At 40.3% G+C, this 25,459-nt stretch overlaps 1 protein-coding gene across 3 annotated transcripts in view; it reads left to right on the top strand.

Moving 5' to 3' along the window:
• The window catches only part of CHD6 (chromodomain helicase DNA binding protein 6), a 2,211,516-nt gene that overhangs the window by 460,152 nt on the left and 1,725,905 nt on the right, over positions 1 to 25,459 (top strand). For all 3 annotated transcript variants that reach the window (XM_044090190.1, XM_044090189.1, XM_044090188.1), the window contains one exon: positions 23,513 to 23,599. In XM_044090190.1, coding sequence (XP_043946125.1) covers positions 23,513 to 23,599 — 87 coding nt within the window. The remainder of the gene's footprint in view (positions 1 to 23,512; positions 23,600 to 25,459) is intronic.

Genomic DNA, 25,459 nt, shown 5'->3' with positions numbered 1-25,459 from the left:
CTGCTCTGCAGACATGAGAGGTTTCCATTGAGGTATATAATATGCCCTCCCAAACAGAACTTCAAAAGGAGTTAACCCTTTTGCATTTGGAACAGTTCTCATGCTCAACAGTGCTAGAGGTAAACAGTGCACCCAGTTCTTTTGTGTCTCACTAATCAATTTTCTAAGCTTATTCTTCAACACCCCGTTATGCCTCTACTAATCCTGCAGATTGGGAGTGGTATGCACAACGTTTTTTCAGTGATATCCCGAAATAGCGACTAAGTTGTTGTATAGTTTGATTTACAAAGTGTGTGCCATTGTCACTATAAATTTTTTCCGGTATGCCAAATCTAGGAATAATTTATTTAACAAGGACTTTTGCAACAGTAGCTGCATCTGGATTTTTAGTTGGAAAAGCTTCCACCCATTTGGAAAGCATACCTATAATGACAAGGCAGTACTACTTATTTTCGCATTTGTTCAGCTCTATAAAATCCATGCAAATAGTATGAAATGGATACGGTGGTATAGGGAAACTCCCTTGCTTAGGTTTCAGTGCCCCTTGTGCATGATGCTTGTTACAAACATGGCATGCTGCACAAAAATTTTTTGTGTAATTTGTAAATCTATACGTCATAAACACTCGATTCACTAACTGTACCATCCCCCCTGTTGAGACATGGCACTGCCCATGGCTCAACAAAGCTGCATATCTAAACAAGTTAGATGGTAAGATTGGTTTCTTTTCTTTGGAGATGTACAGTCCCTTCTCAAGGATTGCTCCTCGTTTTATCCACTTTTGTTTTTCTACATTTGTAGTAAGTGTCTGCATTGTTTTTAACATTTCTAAATCTAAAATCTCAGATAATTCCTCACTCAAAAGAAAAACTTCTGAAGCTGCTTGTTTTGCAGCTGTATCAGCCCTCGCATTACCTTTTGAAATTTTATCCTGTTGCTTGGTATGAGCTACACATTTGCAAATAGCTACTTTCTGAGGTAACTGAATAGAGTCTAACAAATCTAAAATAAATTGCACATGGTTAATTGGTTTACCAGTAGATGTTATCATTCCTCTATTTTTCCACTGCTGCGCAAAAACCTGTACAGTAGAAAAAGCATACTGACTGTCAGTAAAAATGTTTACTTTCTTACCTTTAGCTAAGGTACATGCCCTCGTCAAGGCAATCAATTCTGCTGCTTGTGCAGATAAGTTGCATGGTAAATTTGCTTCTAAAATCTCGGTATCAGAAACTACTGCATACCCCACTAGATTCTGTCCTGTAGGACCCCTCCTGTACGAGCCGTCCACATAGTATGTCACCTCAGCATCATCCAAGGGAACATCTGTAAGGTCTTTTCTAGGTAGTGTCTTTTGCTCAATCTCCTCCAGGCAGCAATGCGTTTTGCCATCTGCAGAGGTTGGCAGCAAGGTTGACAGATTCAAAGTTGTGCATCGTTCAATTGTCATATGAGGTTGGCTCAGTAGTATAGGCATACAGGAAAGATGTCTAGCAGGAGAAAGATATGCTACTTTTTCTTGCAGTAAAATAATTGCGACTGCATGAGGCACTCTCAATGTGAGAGGGTGGAACAATACTACTGAGGCTGAAGCCTGCACTGCCATTGCAGCTGCGACTACTGCTTGTACACAGTGGGGCAAGGATCGCGCCATTGGGTCTAGCTGTGATGAATAGTAAGCTATGGGGCGTTGTTTGTCCCCCATGTTGTTGTGCTAACACTGATGTCATATATCCTTGCTTACAGTCTAAAGTTTGGAAAAATCGCTTATGATAGTTTGGTAATCCTAAAACTAAGGAAGAAGCTATCAGTTGTTTCAGTTTGCAGAAAGCTGATTCTGCTTCTGGTGTCCACTGTAATAAATCATGTGCTGCCATCGGCTTTTTGAATATCAAATTAGTCAGCAGAGCAGACTACAAAGCATAGTTTGGTATCCAACTCCGACAAAAGTTAGTAGTACCCAGGAAGGACATCATTTCCTTCTTGGTAGTTGGTTTAGGTGCTTGTAATATTGCTGTTTTTCTGTCTTCATCTAATATTCTGCCTTCTTTGGATATTACATATCCCAGGTATTTAACCTGTTTTTTCCAAAGTTGCGGTTTGTTTTTGTTTACCTTGTGTCCTTGAGTAGCTAAAAATTGTAATAATGCTATGGTATCCTCTCTGCATTCTTGCTGGGTGGGGGCTGCCAGCAGAATGTCGTCTACATAAAGTAAAATTTGACTACCTTTTGCTGGGATAAATCCCGCCAAGTTACTTGCCATTTCTTATGCGAATATTGTTGGACTTTCACAATATCCCTGTGGTAGTCTCGTATATGTATACCGTTTCCCCTGAAATGTAAATGCAAACCAATGTTGACTGTCTGGGTGTATCGGTATTGAGAAAAATGCATTGCTAATGTCTACCACAGAAAAATACTTTTGTTGAGGTTTCAAATCATTCAATAAAGTGTGTGGATCTGGCACCGTTGGTGCCCTAGGTATAACTGCATCATTCACAGCTTGTAAATCTTGGACCATACGCCATTCCCCGTTTGCTTTCCTAACAGGAAGTAAGGGTGTATTACATGGTGAATTAGGAGATTCTATTAAGACTCCTTCCTTAAGTAAGGCTGCTATTATACGTTTGATTCCTATTTCTGCATCCTTTCTTAAGGGATACTGTCTCTTTTGAGGTCTAAATGCTGATTTTGGCATAATAGTAAGTGGTCCTGCTGTACGAATAAGTCCTACATCTGATTTCCCTGTTGACCAGAGAGTCTCTGGTATGTGTCGTAAGGCTTTTTCCTCTTCCTCTAGTAAGAGTGCTACTCAGCTATCCTCACTTGCCTGTGAGTGCACAGCTGGGTGTGTCTGTGTTATCCAGTTTTACTTTTGCTTTTGTACTCCTTGTTCAGAGAGTTCTAACTCTGTTTTTCCCACCTTGTGACTTTTTCTCCTAGGTCTGCCCACTTCAAATTTCTATCTTTAGTTAAGCTTACATGTGGTAATCGACTAGATTTGTAAAGTGCTAGGAATTCCTGGGGCAATGAACAGCTTACTACACTGTTTCCTTCTGTGTCCCAGTACAAATTTCATAATACTAACCTATTAGCATGGTTTCTAAACAGTTCTTGCTCATATTCTTTATCAGGTCCTGGTCTGTTACAGTAATATAAAGTGCAATGCAACAAATGCTGTTTATCAGTGTCAAGGGGAGGGGGATTTACTGATGGCTACGTTCATCAGTTCCTTGGTTACTACCCCTGGACCAGTCGTAACTAAGTCCTGGCTGTACCAATAAAATGTTTCACCCTCCGGTCGCACTACAAAAGTATCCATTTGTCGCTGTGCTTCCATACCCTGCATAGTTGGAACTACGGCTATGACAAATATCTGCATTAAGTCTCTGCCCAAGAGATTCACTGGGCATTTTGCAGAAACAACAATTTTGCTTTTCTGAGTCATCCCTGAAACAGGGTCAGTTATCGCTATATTGTGGGAGAGTGGCTCCCGATATAGCTGTCCATTAGCTGCTTTCACTAATATGTAGTCTAGTGATTCTGAATTTTCTGGTAGTTTGGAAGGATGTATCGGGGTCCGTGAAACCCCTGAGTCGCACAGGAATTTGACTTCCCTCCCTTCTACCAGAAGTGTAACTTCCGGTTTTGCGTCTGCTAAGTAGAGCTCTAAGCTCAATAATGCTAAGTCCAAAATTTCATTTTCTTCATTATCTATGAATTCATGTACATCGTCTATTTCTTCTGTCACATCCTCTACCCTTGCTACCACATTTGCATTTGTTTTTCCTTGTTTATTCCTATCCAGTGATTCTTGACTATCATATAGTCATTCCTCACCCTCCTTATCTTTTGTGGTTGCCTTCTTATTTAGCCTGCAATCCCTTGCCAAATGTCCCTTTTTCCCGCATTTGAAACATTCACCCCTTTTCTTTCTCTCTTCAAAGTCTTCTGATCGTTTATCAGATTGTTTGTTTCTCTGGGTATTTTTCTTACCCTTCTTCCCAGTTTGTACTACAAAGACTTCTGACCCGTCTTCTACTGCAAATACTTGAGTTTTCTTTTTCTTGCTATTAAAATGCCTTTCGGCATGTCTTGCATATTCTAGTAATGACTGTAATCTACTTGTACGATGATGTACCATGTGCTTTGTAATAAAGCTGCTAATGGGCGCAATACTGCCTTTTAAGAATGAATTCTTTAGCTGTTGCTGATATGGGGAATCATGTGTTTGATCTTCAGGTACTTGCATTCCACAATGGTTATTAAAACATTCTAATTATCTGGCGTAATATCCATCAACAGTTTCACCTTCTTGTTGTGTGCATTGATTAATGCAAGTCCAATCAGCCCTAGGCTTCCATTTCTCAGAGATTCGGTCTGTCAGACCTTTCACTCTGTTGTCCAGTTCTGCGTTACTGTGTGGGAGTGGTCTAAGCTCTGCGTCACAGGGATTCCAGTTGCCACTGATCATGTGCCAATCTGGACCTACAATTTGTCTAACTACTTTCTCTACTACGTCTCCATTCAAATGGTAACTTAACCTCATTCCCTGTAAGTCTGCTAAGAATTTTCTAAAATTAACTTTTGGATGGGGAATTCCCTCTGTGGCTTTCCGGATGTCTTCTGGTGTCCACGGTCTATATACTAGAAGAGTCGGATACTGTCCTGCTTGTGGATTTGGTACTTCTATGAGTGGACATATTTCTTCTTCACTCATAGCTTGTGAATTTCTATTTATTTCATATAATTTAATATCCCCTCTCAAGTTGCGTGTTCGAGACCTGGTCTCGATAGGATCCCTGACAAACGGTTTTGATTTTGCAGGAACAGCTGGGTATAGCGGAGGTGGATCAGCTTGTCCACTCGCTTCATATTCCGGTAAAGGAAGCGGAGGAGGGGCTGTTGCTATTACCAAGTTATTATCTTCTTTATCTAAGAACATTGCTTTTGAATTTTTAATCTTTTGTTCCCTGCGGTTTGCTTCCTCAAGCCACCTGTGTGCCTGAGGGACTCCTAATTGTCATTGCTTTTTTAGCTGACCTTTCGCGTCTGTTTTAAGTTGTCTAACAAGTTTAATAAGTGAAGATTTATCTAAATTGCCATCAAATTTGTATTTATCAACCCATTTTGCATAATACTTTACATTATCGGCACACTGTAATTGCATATATTTCGCGTCTTCGGTTAGGGGCGGGTCTCGGGAACTTTTCGTGCACTGATTTCCCATGTTGCCTTAGCTAAGTTAAAAATCGTTACGTAACCCTTCTTATCACGTGGTACCACGATTTTACACCTTTTCACAGTTTATCTAGAATAACTGCCTACCTATTCTGTTTCCCTGATCTATGACAAGGCAGCAATCTTTTTGCCCCTGATCTGCACATGCAAATCTCCCTGACAAAACAGTACTGTAACAAGTCCCTGATCTAAAACAGAAAAAAGGTAAATTCCTCCTTACCTGACCCTCCGTGTGTTGAACCACCGGAATGTTGACTCGTCCTCTAATCCCAGATCAGAAACAGTGGCTGGCCTCTTTCGAACGACAATTCAGTCAGAGGTCTTTCAAAACAGAAGAGTCGATGTGGCCACTTCTCCGTACGGGTACATGCCATCGGGCCCAATTCTGACCTGGGCCTAGAGTTAGAGGTACTTTCCGGTCCGAAGGACCAAAACTGTCAAAGGAAAAATATACTTTAAAAATGATCAAAACACTGTGTAGGTTCAGGTTAAGGCACTTTAATCTTGCAGCAAGGAGACCAAAACGTGCTAATACAGAGTTTGTCTAGCTAGAAACAGGAAATGCTAACATTTTTATACACTTTCTAATAAGACATTGCCTTCCAAGCTGACATAGTGAATCACAAGTTTTGTCATCATCATTTAGTAATAATTGTTTTCACAATATTCTGCTGATTTATCAATTTTTGTGAGAAACTTCCTAAGGAAAACAACGTGGCCTTGGCTACCACTGGTTAGATATATGCAATGTTACCATTCAAGGTACTATGGCTAATTTGAGCACAAAGCAAGTAGTTCATTTCTCTAACAGTCCTTTGTCTATATTATCTCTAAACTCCTGCAGCTGCACATGTTCTCATACTTCGAACAGAGCTGATTGTTTAAAATCATTACATTTATAGAATATAGCATTGTTCATTCATTTTCTCCTGACCTAGCAGATAACCACCTGCTTCTCAAGTACATTTCCAAAAGGCATAAACACGAATATTGCTGTGCTAGCAATTACTAGGTCAGAGGGCATCTTACAAGTTTCAGAAAGCACACTGCAGTTTCAAAAAGCATCTTTTCAGTCTCATATGAAACTCAACTATATATAAAACAGTGTATATAAAATAGAATGAAAAACGTGTCAACTTATTTAGCTTCTAATTAGCATTAAGCATACACACTTTAATACATATTTTTTTGACAAACGTCCACAGAGGTTCCTCACTAAAAGAATGTAGGGCGTAAGTAAAATGACCTGTGCAAACCGGTTCAATGCTCTATCCCTGTATTCTGTCACCAGCAGGCTTCTATGCCTGGCATACAGGGCATTGTCAGACCTTACTCTAATGGACCTCCTGCATAATATCTACAAAACAAACAGCACCAGAATTATCCAGTCAAAAGACTTAAGCCTTGCCTGTGATATAAATATGACCTGCTGGAGAGATAGCTATGTATCCCAGAGACTACTCTGTCTGTGGAACAGGCTCCCCATCCATGTGAAGCAGAGTTCCTCCCTAAACTATTCAAGTGCAACTTGGACAATTGGATGGGAAACCAGAAATTCATCCCTGGTTTGGCACCTATGTCCCTAATGGACACAGGTAACCTGTAAATGGTTCATCTCCCATGCCCTTGCTTATACTTATCCAGGGTATCAGAACTTGTCAGAGATTTGGGATGCATGGCTAGGCTTTGAAAGGCCCTTGTGGTCATTAGCCTAGTAAACACCTATGAACCTTAGATTGTTTAGATTTCCAAACGGAATTTCCTGTCATGACCCTGTTTTATAAAGAATTTACTCATTTTTTTAATGCAGTGGGCTTTGAATTACCGCACATCATAATCACATATAATGAAAAGGTTCAACAGAATGTCACTGAAGAGACTAAGAGAATTTATGGTGCAGTCAGACATGCATCAGATTTTAGCACATACCGTGTGGATTACGAGGGCATTTTTATCACCTTGGAGAGACATGTCCAAACCATTATTAATAGAAAATAGTGATGAATTAGCATATTAAAAATAAGACTGCATTTCCCCTTTCCAAGTCACGTGATTTAGAACTATCCTATGGTGCAGCACCAATACGATGACATTGAACCCATTTTTTTTTTTTTTTTTTTTTATTAAACATGACATTGACTGCGGAGGAGATGTGCAGCCTGTTGCAGAGTATGGAAAGTCTCTGGGACAGGAATCTATCCCTCCAGCATGTCCTGTTTATTGTGGTGACAAGGTTTAGGTCCCTAGAGTGTGTAGCTCGGAGGGATTGGGATTTCATTAGGTGTAATGACTAGGTCTAGGATATTGTTGCCCCTGGTGGGTGTGTGGATAAGTTGATCCAGGGCATTGGAGTTTATGAATTCCAGAAAGCGTTGAGCTAAGGAGTTGGTACACGAGTAGTTTTCCCAGTTAATGGTGGGGTAGTTGAAGTCGCCCATTATTAGGGTGTTTGGTTGAACCCTAATATTTTCCAGTACATCAAGAAAAGAGGAGTGGGAATCCTGGGGCATGGTGGGGGATCTGTAGCAAGCTACAATTTGGATTACAGTTTTGCCCAGAGTTAGCTGCACTTTGATAACCTCAGATGCATTATGCTGAGCAACTAGCCTGGAGGTGTGGATATCCTTAATGAATATGGACATGCCTCCGCCTTTGGTGTTTCAGTCCATGCTACATGGCCGAAAAGTGTTGTATGAGTTATAGCCTGGTAGTGCAAAGGTGCTCTCTGGAGCCTTGAACCAGGTCTCAGTCACTGCACAGATGTCTATGTTCTCCATTTTAAGGAGTGCCTCGAGTGAGTACATTTTGAGATTTAGACTTCTAGCATTGAGTAGCATTACCCTCAGTTTTTGCGTGCCTGTTCCAATTATGGTGACAAATTTATTTGAACCTTGCCTAAAAAAGGCACTATAGGGGCAGCAAGAGCCTTAGCCAGTATCCGGACTTCCTGTAGCAAAGCATCGTGATCTGTCAACCATGTCATCCCAAGCAGACAGATACTGGATCCCCTTAGAATGACACCAGAAGCTTAGCCAGTTGTTGAAGTCAATCATTTGTGTACCGAGATATCATTCTGGGCGATGGCAGAATGCTACTCAAGGCTAGGGTCATACCTGCCTGAGCTACAAGATCGGAGAGCTCTTCCATGTCTCTTTTCATGTAGTCCAGGTAGGTACATCTCAGGTCATTCACACCAACGTGGACAATGACAGAGTCATATTTTTACTTGTTGTGGAGTGACCTGAGTGCATGAGTTATGTGGCGGATCCTGGCACCCGACAGGCAGCTGGCAGTAACCTTCTCCTTGTTTAGCCTGGTGAGTAGGATGTCAGTGTGCCTGACTATAGAGTCACCTATGACTAGTGTGTTGGGTACGTTGTTTTGCCTTACTGGCTGTGGTTGAGTGGCACACGGAGTCTGTGGGCTGTGTGTCATTTGGGTTGTGTTGGGGGATGGAGGTTGCTTGTATTTCTGCTTTGGAGGTGTCTGTTGCTTAGACAGATTATTATTGAGAGCCTCTGTGAATGTTTTTGTGTTATGTGTGGATTTTGGTGGTGTAGATTTAGTGAGACTGTGTGATGAGTGTGGTGTGGTGCAAATGTTTACCTTCTCCTCATGACTGTCAAGTTCAGTCTTTGTTGGAGAGAGCTTTACCTCCAGTTTAGCTAGATAAGTGCATCTCTCACTGGTTGTAGTGTTGGGTAGTAGAAGGAGAGGGTTGTCTGTGTACATGAGACATTTACTGCATTCCCTCAAGATGCACAGATTCATCAGATAGACAGGAGAGAACAGTGGGAGCTGACCCTTGGACATGCCTGAATAAAAAACTATTTTCCTCTAGATAAGTGAGGAAAGTGAGTACAGGAGCTATTTTTCTCTAAGCAAGTGAGAAAAGTAAGTATAAAAACTGTTTTCCTTTAGGTAATGAGGAAGGTTGAGTGCTATAGTAATTAGTAGCTTATTTAGTGCTTACAAGTTCTGAACAAGTGCTGAGCACGAATAAGCAAATTTAAGTGTTAAAACTAAGAGTCTGTATCTGCACTAGATGAGATACAGGACAGAAACAAGTGCAAATGCAGGCTTCCAAATCAGAATATTGAGAGAGATGGAAGAGATTGCCCAAACGGTCAATAAGTACAATTTCAGGGCCAGAACCACTCCTTATGTGGTAGACAGGTTACCTAGTGCTTACCACTCCCACTGATAAACTAGAAGGCTTCCCTGCAACACACAAAAGCTTGGGGGGGGGCTCAGAAGCTTACATACAGTCCTGGATACAACAAATCTGTATCTGGAACACTAGTAAAAACAATTTGCATGCAGTGCAAGCTAGCACACTTGCGTATGTAGCAATGTTAGACCAAACAGTTTTAAAAATGCTATGAAATTAAAAAGGACTAAAAGCAAGTGCAGAAAGAGTTTATTAGGTAGAATGTGGTAAAGAGATGGGACTGGGGGAGTGTCCCAGATCAAATTTACATTGGGGCGGGCAACTGCAAAAGCCACCAAATTTAAACTACAAGCCAAAAATAGGGAGGGTGGGTGGGACAAGCCAAAAATAGGGAGGGTGGGTGGGACAAAACAGTTTCAACAGAGATCTAAGCAACAACTAACAGTACAAACTCTAAAACCAAAAAAATATACTCAGCTCTGTATATTTGCAGATAGATTGGAAAGCAGTCTGTCAGAACAGTGAGACAACAGTTTCATCAGAGATCTAAGCAACAACTAACAGTACAAACTCTAAAGCCAAAAAATATACTCAGCTCTGTATATTTGCAGATAGACTGGAAAGCAGTCTCTCAGAACAGGGAGACAACAATTGCAATAGAGATCTAAGCAACAACTAACAGTACAAAGTCTAAAACCAAAAACATGTACTCAGCTCTGTATATTTGCAGATAGATTGGAAAGCAGTCTCTCAGAACAGGGATACAACCATTTCAACAGAGATCTAAGCAACAACTAACAGTACAAACTCTAAAACCAAAAAATATACTCAGCTCTGTAGATTTGCAGATAGATTGGAAAGCAGTCTCTCAGAACAGGGAGACAACAGTTTAGATCTAAGCAACAACTAACAGTACAAATCTAAAACCAAAAAAATATACTCAACTCTGTATATTTGCAGATTGGAAAGCAGTCTCTCAGAACAGGGAGACAACAGCTTCAACAGATATCTAAGCAACAACTAAAAGTACAAACTCTAAAACCATAAAAACATACTCAGCTGTGTATATTTGCAGATAGATTGGAAAGCAGTCTCTCAGAACAGGGAGACAACAGTTTCAACAGAGATCTAAGCAACAATTAACAAACTCTAAAACCAAAAAAATATACTCCGCTCTGATTATTTGCAGAAATATTGGAAAGCAGTCTCTCAGAACACAGGTTCCAGCAATTAAATGCAGGTTAAAGTATGGCATATAACTAAGAAAACTGTTTGAGTGTATAAGAGTACTTCTTCTTTTGGCTTTTCCCGGTTAGGGGTCACCACAGCGGATCACCTGTCTGCTCATGATTGGTAGTGGAGTTTTAAGAGTAATTGCAACCTTTAAAACAGAAAAAAAAAACTAGACTTTCACTAGCTAAAAGGAAAAAAAATGTAACAAAAGTGTTCAGTTTAAAATCTAAACTAGCATTTGATGTAGAGCCATCAAAAATGATTAATGTATACATGAGACACCTAAAGTATGTCTTTTATAATATTGTAAGTTAGTACTAAAAGTAGTAAATGGTGTTTAATATTTGTTTTTAAACAAAATATAAGCAAGTAATGTCAGTATTAATCAGTCCCATATCAGTCTTTTAATCGTCCTTTAAACCGTGGTGCAGTTTTCTGGGATCTGGTATGCTTTTTATGAAGCAATAATAATTAAGCCCTGGTTTTCTAAAAGAGTTCAGTTTCAGCTGCACAGTAGTTCACGTTTTTCTAAAAGATTAGAGATGTGTCCTTCCAGTTCCAAAAGATCCACATGGCCAATAATTTGAAATTTAAAGGCAGTGTGTCTTTTGTGTAGCTGCAGGTGCCGAGCCAGTGCATTATTCTTGCAGTTTTCTCTAATTTCAGAAATATGGCCAGAAATCCTTTTTTTTAAGTCTGTTGAGCCTTTTCTCCACGTAAAATGCTTCACAGTCATTTCAGCTAGCCCTGTAAAGCACCTGCATTGAGTTACAGTCACCTCCTGCGTTGGTTTTAATAATTGTCTTTAAATAAGGGCAGAAAAATATGTCTCCCTCCTGTATGTGCTGACAAAAGACGCAGTTGGCTCCACACTTATTGGTACATGCATATTGTTGTCAGGGCCTACCTTCAACCCTACTTTGATGTTCCTGGCTTTCCAATACACAAAATAAGGAGCTTTTCCAAGGATGTCCATTAAATATGAGCTTTCAGTAACTATGGCCCAATTCTCTCTGTTAACATTAACGATGCTGTAGCAGTCAGACTAAAAGTCAAGATACAACTGTCTTTAGATTTATTGTCCATAGATTTCTTTAAAACCCTCCTGTAAGGCCTTTAAAATGCTGCTGCATTTGTACTTTTTAATTCAATTATTGGTTCCAGAATGCTTAGTAACATATTGCTTTCGTATCCCCTCACCAAGTAGTAATTTTTAAGATCATTTAGGTTCTCAAGGAAAGGTTCCATTTTCATGGTGATCCTGGCCAACCTGTAGCCCTGGGACTTAATAACATTATATTTTGTCCTGGAGGGATGGAGACACTTATTTTGTAACAGGAGGTTTACTCTGGTAGGCTTTCTGTAAAGATCTGTATCCATTTTACCTTGGACCAAGTCTTTAATAAATCTTTATTAATCTTAAGTAGTCTGTAGTAATCTGCATGTCTAAGAAGACTGCCGAGGTGAGGCTGTTGGAAGAGGTGAAATGCAGAAAGCTGGTGGTTTGATTCAGATAGCTGATAAAGTCTTCTATTTAGCACTGTCTCCTTTCCACACAATAAAAATGTCATCAGTAAAGCGCAGATACACCTTGATGTATTACATGTATTCTCTGTTGCTATAAACATAGTCCTCCTCCCACTTGCATAGGGCTATGTGGGCTAGGCTAGGGGCCATAGCTGACCACATGGATGTACCAGTCTTTTGTTTATAGTAATTTCCATTAAAAGTAAAGTACCGAAGCACAATATCTAAAAGTTTACCTGTTCTTTCATGTTGTGCTGGTGTGCCATTATTGTTTTCCTGTAAGAATCAATCACTGTTTCAATACAATAATTATGTGGAAGCACAGTATATAATGATTCGACATCTATCATTAATAAAATATTGTCAGCAGCAACTGTAACATTTTTTTATTTTCCTTAGGAAAATCATTAGAATCTTTTATGTGAGAGATGTTCTTCTCAGCCAGAGGTTGTAACAATAAATCCAGGTAGATGGCAATAGCTTTGGTCAGGGACTCCCTGTTCCAACCAGTGGCCTGTAAGGAGGGTTTTCTCTATTTTTATGTGGCATAGAGATTCCAAAGAATTTAGGCAAGCGGGTTAAGGTGTCTGTAGATAGTCAAACAAGTTATCTGTTAACAAACCATCATCATAAAGTGCAGTCAAGGCTATGTACCAGTTGTTTGATGCCTTAATCTCTTCTAAAGTTAAAGATTCATAATAGTTTGTGTCACTCAGCATTTCTTGTTAACCGACTGTAAGTTGCTTATATATAGCCTAGCAGGTACAGTTTTAATTCCTGCCAGATCAACATTCTTTCACATGGTTTTACTTTCATAACCACAAAAAGGTTAAGTCTCACCAGCACATTAATGCAGCTTAGACTTTATGCCAGAAAGTTAAACTTGGCATGTATTCTGCATGCTGTGGCATTGGATAAGAATGTTTAATGAAACCTAGAAGTTAAAATCCCTCACTCTTTTCCCACCCTGCAATCCTTTGCTAGAATTTGTGATGCTGATGGCAAATGCGTTTTAAAAAAACATGAAAAGAGGTGCTTTAAACTAGGTAGTGATGAAAGAAAAGCACTGTGTGAACTTAACAGTTGGAATCACATACATTTTATGAAAACAAATACTGTTGGGAGTATGGTAGACAAGTGTCATTCCAGTTTTTGTAATGCTTGGGAAAGTATTGTAAGCTGACATTATTTTATACAAGTATATTGTACTGTACAGTATTCACAGATGTCATAAGAAAATTGACAATACTTTAACAGATTTGTTATTCCATAATAAAATTGATTTTTGTCTGTATTTTTTTCAGTGTTTCTAAACCAAAAAATTGGTGTTCTGTTCGACATATCAAAAATTCACAAATGCAAACAAACCCATCTTTTTAGAGTTATTGTTTTGGCAGAGGGCAGTGTGACTGGATGTATTTCTATGTGTGTAAGTAGTTTGTTGAACCCCCTGGTCCAGAATGTAGACACTTGCATCAAGGACTGCTGAGATTTTTTTTTTTAGATGAGCTCAGAAATTGTCATATGGAGGGTGATGAAACTAGATGTAAACACACTGTTTACTTCCATACCACAAGACAAAGAACTTTATTATAGCAGACTGCATCTTAACACACATTATAGATTGGTCCAGTGTCAATGTCAACACTATGTGCACCTGATTGAAATTGTTTTGGAAGACATTTGTTTTTCTTTTTCAGTGGCAGTTTTTACCATTAAATTCAAGGTGTTGCCATGGGTGCAGTAGTGGTACTAGCTTTTCCCAGCCTGGTGTTGGGATTGTGGGACACTATGATTTTGCTTAAGGTTATTTTCTTTGACAAAGTCACATTTTGCTGAATATTTGTGGATGATCCCTTCTTTATTTGGAGGGGTCCTGCGTCTGAATTGTAACATTTTATCTTGGGCTTGAACCCTAGAACATATATTATGAAAGTTACACTAGGGGAGGTAGACCTCAGTCTACATGTCAACCTAAACCTGGAAATGAAAAGGTTGACAGTAGCATTTTTTAGAAAAAAAAACGTTACCAACTGTTATTTGCGTTACATTAGCAGTCATTCATGGAGAAAAATGTACCATGTGGACAATTATTAGGACCGCAAGAGTGACCTCTTGTGCTCTGCTTTTTACTAAAGTGTTAGATTTTTGTTGTGTTATTTATTGAAAAAGGTAATGCATCAGATTGGTTGTACAGTTTAGCAAATGAAATTCAGTACAGTTCCCACCAGTATTAGAATTTGGTGCACTTATGACAAAAAGAAAGTATCTGGCATTAAATTAAGGATGTTGATACCCTAGTGTTAGAAAAAAAATATTAGCAATAATTGGAAAGTTATAGTGGGGCAACCAGGACTTTACAAATGTCATTGCTGCAAAAGAATAGATTTGTACATATTTAAATATATGCTTATTTGCTTTTATTGTGGTTTATATGTTTTTATATTTGCTTTATGGACATTTATGTGTATCACATGATTTATTATTCTGTTTGTTTGTCATGTCTTTTCAGCAGATGACTTTTTGCTTTTTAAAACTGCTGTGTTGATTCTTTCTTCTGAAGTCTGTATTGCAACTATACAAAAGCACTCCTGTGTTAAACATTACAAAAGCACTCCTGTGTTAAACATACCTCATTTGCTGTAAGCATGTTCACTTTTTATGTGGTGTCCTGTTAGTATGTATAAAAGGAGAAAAATGCCCATAAAGATGAGGGATATCAGTTCCTGGTAAGAGCTGAGCAGCTGCACCACATAGCCAGCCTGTAGTACTTTCCTAACATTCCTTCATTCACTGTTTACCATGACCATGTTGGCATAGACGGGGGTGCATGCTGCACTCATCGTTGCACGTGTTAGTTTGAAGTATTCACCTTCAGAGTACCGAAGACTATTGGTCAACACTAGCTCAAAGATGACAAACAACCAGAGCTTCCCTGAACCTTTGTAGCCCACTTCATGGGGAATGCTACCAAATAAATCTACTACATCTGTGGTAGCAATTGTGCCAAAGTCAATGGAAATGCATCTCAAACTCTCCAAGAATCTTTCAGTGTATAGGGAAACCTATTCAAAATGGTTTTTGAAGACTTGTCTAAATAAACTTCATATTTGCATTACAATAGTAATCACCCCACAGCACAAAAAAAGCAACTTAGTAAGAGGACAGTTTATTAGATTTTTCCGGGATGATTTCAAATGACTCAACGTTTGAGAAGGAATCAGATAGATACGTTTATTTGATGTGTTCCTAGAAAGGGGATACCACCTAACAGATGATTAACAAAATTTAAAAAAAAGAAGTGACAACAAAAAGAACATACAAGTCCATGCCTATTCTAAGAAGGCCAGAGGAGAAAAATAAACACAGACCTCAGTCCGAGGTAGATAATATGTTGTCAAGGGTGATGGTATACTAGAATATACTTCATTTTCCAAAGACATTAAACAGATTATCATGAAGAATTGGAATATTTTTAAAATGGAAACTAAACCGGAAAAGTGTATAGGATAGATGCCCTGTTTCATTTATATGAAGGGGTGGTTTAACATTAAAAATATTTTTGAGAACCCTGGTGGTAAGAACACACACCGTTCCAAACCACCTGGGACATTGAAATGTGGGATGTGCCACGGTTGTGGATACATTATAGAATGGAAGTAACTTGAAGTTACAGGTTTGGACTAATTGTACAAAAGGAGTCGTATATGTACAATATGTTGTGACTGAATTTTTACGTAGGAAAAACTGAACGTCTTTTGAAAAAGAGGATCTATGAGCACTTGTATGATATTAGAAGACATCAGTAGTGCTCCATATAAACATTCTTTAGCATGCTCATTTAATATTGGAACAAAATTCAAATTTGAGGTGATCGAAGTTTCACCGAAGGGTGGATGTTCTAAAACTCTGTTGGAACAAAAAGAATTGACATGGCAATTGCATTTACGCAACCCAGATGCCAGGGTTGAACAAACAGATTTCAATCTGTGACATTTTAAAAATGAAAGCTGTTAAATTTTAAACAATGACGTTTTAACATATATACATATAGATAACATTCTTAATATGAATTCAACGTTTTTGTAATTGTTTATGAAGCATTTCTTTTTTAACTTTTGATTAACTATTTAGTTTATTTATAGTGCTAATTGTTTTTGATGACTGACTGGTTAATTGTGTATATTTAAGGAATTAGTGTAACCTTACACACATGCTCTGAATAAGTCTGATGTGGTGCGGATGAAAGTGCTTAGCAAGGGTAAACTTTGCTAACAAGAATAAAAACTAAACACAAGTTCTTTCATTTGTATTAATTTGCATTCAGCATTTAGATCTTGGAACTCTTGTAACTGCATTCTTTTGTTTTTCATGGGTGTTTAAATCCTTGCTAATAAGAAGCATAGATGCACTGTCTGTGTAGAAGCAAGTAGCTGCATTAGCGTCTGTTAGCCACAGATAAGAATGTTGATACGTCAGACTGTTAGTGTGAATGGAGGACATGTTCTTACTGGTATAACAGTCTTACATTTTCTAAAAGTAGCTAATTTAGCCACTGTTGTAGGCAGCACAAGAAGTAAGCTATGAAAATCTGTTAAGATGATAAATTATTGAAAACAATGTAATGACAGTTTCACCTGAGATTCTTGAAAGAAAGCAGTAATTCTGAGCACTCCCTTTATGAGTGAACAGAGAGTGAGAACATGGAAGATAAGGAATAGCAGTAAATTTGTAGAAAAAAGCTTTGGCTCAGTCACAAAGCCGTATCAGTGTTGCAACCTTTGGAAAGCCATTTTAGGGCAGAATGGATTATAAAACTATACCTTCAATGTAGAATGGTGCAGAAATGTTATAGTATTTATGTCAGATTAGAGTGTGATAGATGTGGGAAGAGTTAATGTTTCCTAAATCATAAAGATTGGAGAAATTCTTCAGCAGTGTTTCAGAGAAGTTTTTTTTCTCATTTAGAAGTTGCTGAAGAAAAGGAGGAAAGCAAATGTATTACTTTTGTGGGGGAAAGCTACCTGCCTTTTTTCAAAGTAATGTTGACCTTGGCTAATAATAAGCAACAAGGGGAGGGAGTGCAGAGGCTGTGTTCTGTCACATGCAGATGGCCTTCTAGTCTCATGTTGCAGTATTCCAACTGTTGGGTTTTCCTCTCTTGCTACCCAAACGTCCAGCCAGTATACAAAAGCTTCTAGTCACTGCTAGGTATGTTGGAAGACTGACATTGGCCCAGGGAGTGTGGGCCATAAAGGTAACATCTGCACATACCTTTCCTCTGAACTTCTCTGCCGCCAGTCGAATGTCAGCGTTCCTGCCTTCTTCACTTTGAGTCTTCACTAAAGATAAGTACCCCATTGGGGCCGTTTTGTTTCTTTTGTCACTGCTTGCCTGTTACGGTTATATGTCATCCAGGAAGGGAAAGTGCAAGTGTGGTCATCATATCCCCCATAAGTATGCCTATGATCATTGCCTTTTCTTTTTCTGTCTAGGGCCTACGCATGACCATCTTTCTTGCGTGATCTGTCAGGCCTTTGTGCCGAAAACCCTTCATAGTCGCCTGCATGAGCTAAATATATATTTAGAAACTCAGCATCTAAAACACTTAACCTTTGGGATCAAAGGACCGTCCGGTCAGATCATGGAACCACCTAAAAAAGAAGGCCAAGGTTTCCAGGCCCAAAGTTGCTACTGCTGCCGCTCCTCCATCTAATGTCCCTCCTGTGGTCGACGTTCACCTGGAGGAGCCCTCTGAGTCTGCTGATGGCAGGTATAGTGGGTACCCCGCGGAATGCCGCAGAACTTCACGCAGAAGGCACATCCAGGGAGGGTTCGTACACATCACCTTGAGATATCTAGGGGGAACCGCAGGATGTTCTTCATGTTTCACTGTTGTAGTCATCACATTTGGGTTAACTGCCTGCAGGTAGCCCTCAGCCAGCCTGAATACCAGTGTCTTGGGATTTCTGCATCGGATGTTGTTGCTTCTTCCATCATGTCAGGTCGTCAGGGGTATAAAACATGCAGCCGACACATGTCCAAGTATGCCTTGCCACTTCTGTCCCAGTTCACCAAACTCTTGGCTGACCTCCCAGATTCTGTTTCCAAGGCAAAAATTTCATTAATCTCTCATCTCGAGTCACCAGGTACTTATTTGTCGCAGCTGTGATGCTGCAGAAGACTCTGCAAGATCAGCTGCCTCTGCCTCAGTCCTAGGACGATATTCTTGGTTAAGGCTCCAACCCTTACCCAATGATATTAGGGCAAAATTAATGGATGCACCCCTGCATAACTCTGCCCTTTTCAATTCTAAAGTGGCTGAGCTATTCAAGACCTTTCAGCCGAAAGGGAATGAGCTGCAAGACCTTAAACGTCTCTTCATCTCCCCCAGTCCCAAATTTCATAGGAACTATCCATCAAAGAGACGGTTTGTAAGGAAACGCTCTGCTCCATCTGCACTTGCTAGAGGCAGAAAAAGTAGAGGGAAACAGCAGACTGTATAAGTGTGCTCAAACTCCTGCCCAGAAAACTCCCTTTCAAGATAGGGCAGGTAGCCTGTGACTTCCTGCATTCACTGTCTTCCCTCCCCAGACTCCATTCCCCTGTCTCTAAGGCTGTATCACTGTCTGTCCCTTTGGCAGTTCATCACTTCAGACAGGTGGATCTTCTCCTTTATAGAAAAGGGTTACATTATGTCCTGGGTCATTCCCCCTTCTCCCAGAGGGACTCCCCAGCCACCCAAAGACCAACTCCATCTTTTCCAGACAGTCATAGACAGTCTCCTTTCCCAAGGAACCATACAACCGGTTCCTCTAGGGGAGCAAGGCAAGGGGTTCTATTCAAGACTTTCTGGTGCCCAGGAAGGAAGGACCTTGGAGGGCTATCCTGGATCTCTCCCACCTAACCCTGTTCTTAAAGGCCCCCACCTTTCACAGGCTGACTCTTCAAACCCTTTTCCCTGTACTGATAACTTGTGGATTTCTAACCACCTTGAACATATTGGATGCCTAGCTCCACGTACCTGCGTTTTGCTGTTGGTTCCTCACTCTTTCAGTTCTCAGCCTTGCCTTTTGGACTCTCTACTGGTCCAAGGGTTTTCATCAAATGCCTGGCTCCTGTAATAGCCTTCTGCAGAGTTCATGAGATTCCAATTTTTCCATATTTGGAGGACCTCTTGATTCAGGCAGTATGTCCCAAATCCCTGCACAGCCAAATCCTCCAAGTCATCTCCCTACTACAGGCTCTGGGATTCAAGATAAATTTTCCCCAAGTCCAACTTGAATCTTTCCCAGGACCAGGTTTTGCTGGGCTGCATAATAAGGACAGATGTTATGAGGGCATTTCTTCCACCCCAGAAAGTGAAAACCCTGACCCAATACCTGGTGACTGTCCTCAAAGCCACTGCTTTGACAGCCAGACAATACCTCAGGTTGCTGGGCTACATGGCCTCCATTATTTCATTGCTTCCTCTGGCAAGGCTATACATGAGGAAATTGTAGTGGTACCTAAAGTCCCTATGGACCCACACCCCTTGGATTTCATCATCCGCTTCCACCCATGTCTGAAGAAGGAGATTCTGTGGTGGTTTAAACCAGGTTATGCAAATCCCAGGACTTCCACTGCAGCCCCTTCCCCTTGTCCAGGAGATGTACACATATGCCTCAGATCTGGGCTGGTGGGCTACTCTGGACAGCCTGAAAGTACAGGGCACCTGGTTCCACACCTTCAAGCAGGAGCACATCAACTTCAGGGAAATGAGAGCAGTCATATTTGCCCTGACGGCCTTTCTTCATGCTCCTAAAACAAGGTCCCCTGAAATTGTTCACAGACAGTACTACAGTTCTTTGGTATGTGAACACACGGGGAGGAACCAAATCCTGTTTGTTTTGCAGATTTGCTCTCCAAGCATGGGATCTGGCTGCCCAACACGAATCTCCCTGCGGTCGGTCTATATCCCTTCAGCTCTGAACATTCAGGCAGACACCTTGAGCAGATCCATGTCACAATCCCATGAATGGATGCTTCACAGAGATATGTTTCTGGATATTGCCCACATGTGAGTTATGCCTCAAATAGATCTGTTTGCCTCCCCTGTGAACAGACAACAACCACTGTTTTGCACCAGGCTACCCAGTCCCTTAGCAAGGGCAATGGATGCTTTCTCCATCTCATGGAAGGGGATGTTTCTGTATGCATCCCCCCCTTTCCACTAATTCAAAAGGTTCTGCTGAAGATCCGGCAGGACGGACCAAAAACCTTGCTGATGACTCCCTTATGGCCTAGACAGAATTGGTTTCCCCTCCTCTTGCAATTAACCAAGGATACTCACCACAAGTTACCTCACAAAGTGGACCTTCTCACACAGGAAGAGAGATCCCAGATCCATCCCCACTTAGAATCTCTGAAGCTAACCCTGTGGGAAATAGAATTTTGATCCCTTTAAGAGACCTTTACACTGTGGACGTACTTACAGTCCTGCAGGAGGCCAGGAAACCTAATACTAGGAGATCTTATTTATCTTAAGTGGAAGAGGTTCTCCATTTGGTGTCAACAAAGACAGCTAGACCCATTAAAAAAGAGGGTCCCCCTAGTGCTGTCCTGTGTGAATTACTCCAAACAGGGTTGGCATATTCTCCTGTTAAAGCACATCTTGCTGCTATTTCAGCCTGTGTGCCTCTTATCCTCCTCTAACCTCCTGTCTCCCTTCTAAGTTATTCCTTAAAGGAGTACTACACCTCAGACCCCGTAGGAGGCAGGTCCCTCCACACTGGGATCTGAATTATGTTCTAGAGAAACTCACTGTTCCTCCTTTGAACCAGCCTTCAAGATGTCTCTGAAACATTGTACCTGTAAAACTGTACTCCTTGTGACCCTCACATCAGCCAGGAGAGTGTCAGAACTCCAGGCCGTCATGGCAACTCCTCCCTTCCTCATCTTCCAAAAGGATAGAGTGACCCTGAGGACCAACCCCTCCTTTATGCCCAAGGAGGTCAATGAGTTATCCTTAAGTCAGGGTATTCACCTGCCCACCTTTTATCCACATCCCCAAAATGACAGTGAGAGAGTCTTACATTCCCTTGATATTCACAGACAACTTAGATTTTACCTTGACAAGACAAAGGCCTTTAGGAAATCAAATGAGCTTTTTGTCTCTTTCCACCCTAGAGACTTGGGAAAGATGTTGATGAAGCAGACAATTTCTGTTTGGATCTCCAAAGCTATGTAATTTTGCTAAACTTCCATGGGAAACAGCTCAAATCCAAAGTTAAGGGCCACTCCACCATAGCCATAGCTTCATCTGAGGCCTTCTTCAAAAGATTGAACACTTGAGGCAGCTACCTGGTCATCTGTACACACCTTCACTAAACACTACAGGTTGGATCATGTCTCCAGATCCAGAAGGGGGTTTGCGAGGGCAGTCCTGCATGGCTTTGTGGAGTGTAGCTCCATACCACCTCCCTCTTCTTCTCTGTGAGCTGTGGCACTCACCCAACAGTTGGAACACTGCAACATGAGAATAGAAAGACATAGAATAGTTGTGTAAAATCTTAAAATAACCATAGATGTACTTCTCTTCCATGTTTCAGTATTCATTCCCTCACACCTAATCCCCTTCTCTCTATCTGAACTGTCTTTTCCTGGGTGGCATACACCTTATACAACTTCCTGAGACTGGGGTCCGACTGGGGTGTTCAGTTCTGAGGAAGGGTACATGCAGATGTCACTTTTATGGCCCACACTTCGTAGGCCAATGTCAGATGTCCTATGTACCTAGCAGTGACTATAAGCTGTTGTATATTGGCTGGACGTTTGGGTAGTAAGAGAGGAAAACCCAACAGTTGGAGTACTGCAACATGGAAGAGAAGGACACCTATGGTTATGGTAAGATTTTACACAACTATTCTTTGTGTACCTGCGATGTTGACTTACTTTTTCAGATTCTTATCTTATAATGTTGTATGAGATGGAGAACATAAAAGTCAGTGATACCATGGATAGAAGTTTCAGAGCAGAAAAGTAAACTTTGGTACCATTTTATAGATCATCAGTCAAGTTGGACATTATTTTGCAGACAGATTTGTAACGCGTCTGTTGGTGCAATAAAAGGAGTTAGTCTTCACCTCTTTGTGCCGAGTAATAAAGTGTTGGTGCATGTATTTCTGTTGTGGAGTGTAGTAACGCTCTGCAACTCTGGTGACATTCTACCCCATTCTTTTCTGGTGCATTATTTACTTTTGCCTTACATTCATTGTTTATCTATTTCTTTGCAGTGTTGGCTGACTTGTATGTTTGATCCATTCGTAGTTTTTACTTTTTGTGCCCTTAAATTTTCACACTTTTTGATGTAGATGCTTGTATTTGTAGCAGTGTCCTGTTTGCAGTATTAAAAGACTAATGGATAGTTAATTTTCTGTGTTGCCTGTAATGCTCCCAGAATGTCTGAAAAAACATCCTGGGATAACCCAACACACCCACACTGCTTGATTTTACTTTTGACACCTGTGACGTTGAGATGTTAATCTTGGTTAAGGAGTAGCAGTCACTTTTTTTTTTTTTGCCATGAAGCTGGGTGGTACAAGCACTAGGATCTTCACTTCCTTTTTTTTAAATTATCGAATAGTTCATCTTTTTTCACAAGATGTTTTGTAAGATAGTAGAACAAAAACTGTCTTAGTTCACAAAAAAAAAAATTAAAATGGGGTATTGTTTGCCCATATGTAAGTAGTTTAGAATACCCTTCACACCGATGCAGTTAATGCTGTAGGGCTTCAGAATCTTTTAGAATCAGGTTAGTAGATGCCCTGTTTCTTTAAGCGATTGACTGGGTGTTTTCAGAGAAGCCTTTGAACTTGCAGACTTATGAACTGTGAATGTGTCAGTGTTGCTTTAAGGTGATTTTGGGGGAACGGCAGGGAATTTAATTTTTGTTTGTACTATTTTTCAACTACAGGTGCAGGGCAACTGTAGTGATTTGTGTAGGGAATGCCATAGATGGGGAGCAGAATTTTTTTTTGTTCCAGTGATGATTTCCCTTTCTTCATGTTGTACAAATGTGGAGTTAATATTTTTAAGTAAAGAGGGTGGAGGGAGGGGTCTTGCCTTCTTGCTTTGCAGAAACACCTTGCTTATTTATTTATGCTTGCATGCAGTTTGATGTTAGTAGTTAAATTATTTTATTTCAGTTAGTGTAGATGTCTTAGCTTGTATGTAGCAGGATGCAATGTTTCTGCTTTTCCTTTTTCGTTGTGGATTCAGGAAAACTGATCCTTGTACGTCAGCCATAAACTGATCTACTATTAACTACCACTAAACAATTTTGTTCCCTTTCTGTTCAGCCTGATGAAGATCTATTTAATCCAGATTATGTGGAGGTGGACCGGATACTTGATATTGCACAAACTACAGATCCTGACACCGGAGAGGTAAACAAAAATTTGGGGAGGGGAATTCAAACATCACATTATACAGGACTGTTGAGTATTTTTGTTTTTCTCTTATTATATTCAGATAAAAAAGATAACTTTGGATATTTTGGCTTAAATGCACTTACCGTTTGCTCCATTGTATGTGGTGCATAAATTGCCATTTAGGCTGTTCATTCCAACAGCAGATGCTTTCAATCCGATGTGAGAATAAAAAAAAAACTTGTAAAATTTATTTTCCCAGCACTGATGTCACTGAGGCTTAATGATGATCTTTTACCTCAGTGACATCAGCTCATGGAAATGTGGGATGCATCCCTAGATTTTAATGGATACATGCTGCGTATGTGCAGAAGCATGTCCATTAAAGTCTGTGGACCCCTGCCTAACATAACATCATATGGGGAAACAATTTATTGTGGCTGTGGTTTCAATTCAAAATTTACAAATTTTTTTTTTTAAGGCTTAATTGTAGACTATGACAAAGCACATTCTGGTGTCTGGTGAGTTATGTGCCTTGGTGCAGTAGTTTGTTGTGACAAAACACTTCAGAAGTTTATGAGCTGGTGCAGATTTAAAACGTTTGGCATAAAAAAAATGTAGAATACATTCATTTAATGGGTACATGTAATTCATCAATGGAGTGTACATAAAGTGTAGCCTGGTGCAAGGTGATTGATTGATCCACTACCTTGTAACACTTTGTAATACCACCTTAAAAGCATTTATAAAAATTGGCTATACTATTAAAGGGTGTCTGCTTTTGCACCAATCAGTTTTATGAAACCTTGTTGTACCGGTTTCTTAGAAACCATTGATAAGTCTTAACACCTTGGAAGACTGCAGCACAGAGATTTTCAGCCTGTCTGAACTCTAGATGACCTGGGTTCTGCGAGTAACCCATCCAGGTGGGAGATGGGAGTGAGTGATCAACATTGTCACACCCATCCCAGGGGAGGAGTCCACTGTAATCTTAAAGCAGAAGCACCACCATGTCCAACCCGGAATTAATGGACATGCTCCACAAAAAAAAAATCCCAATCCACCCAAAAGAGCAGAGCACTTAAACCTTAACAGCGCTATAAATAGGGTGGACGTGGAGGGAGGATGGATTTATCACCAGAGACTCTCTGGAATAAATGTGGAATATGTGAGGAGCCATGGCAGAGCACTGACTGATGTTCAAGAGAAGAAATGACCTGTGGATATGAGATCGTAGGTTTATCGATCCTGGAATCCCTGGGAATCAGAGGAACAACATGCTACACAGCTGCAATTTTTTTTATAAGGGGTGTATATTTTTTATTATAAGGGTAGGGGTGCTTATAAATGCCTTAGGGCAGATAGCCTAGTATAAACCTATGAACCTATGAACCTATGAACTTAAGCTAAGAAAGGGGCGATCTTGAGTATGGCCAGCTGATGTGTACTTTTTAACCATGCATTGAGAGGGTGCAGAAATATGCTTTGCCAGTGATGTGGAAAAGCTAGGCTTCAAATCATGGACTACCATGGCTGGGAGATGGGATGATGGGAAAACCCGTGTTTTTTTTTGCGTCTTCCTCATGACATTTTCTGATGTTGGGAGTGCAGAGGAATGAATGAATGGGCCAAGAGGGAACATGGTTTGATGGTTGGGGGAGGATAGCAGGAGCCAAAAAAAAAAAATGAAAATAAGTTAAAATGTTTTGTAAACATGTGGAAGGGGAACAACTTCTTCAATGTATTAAGTAAAGTACTGACACAGAGGGCATGTAATGTGCAGAAGGACATTTTTAACCAGTGTGTTAGGTAGCAGCTGCATGGTGTTCAATAAGCGGTTCTAATGTTATACTGCAGTCTTCACTATTCATTAACGCT

This window comes from Protopterus annectens, chromosome 12.part0 (assembly GCF_019279795.1).
Source record: "Protopterus annectens isolate FY-2018-M chromosome 12.part0, PAN1.0, whole genome shotgun sequence".
NCBI lineage: Eukaryota > Metazoa > Chordata > Ceratodontiformes > Protopteridae > Protopterus > Protopterus annectens.
Note: the sequence above shows the minus strand (reverse complement) of the source record. Positions and strands in the feature narration are given on the sequence as shown.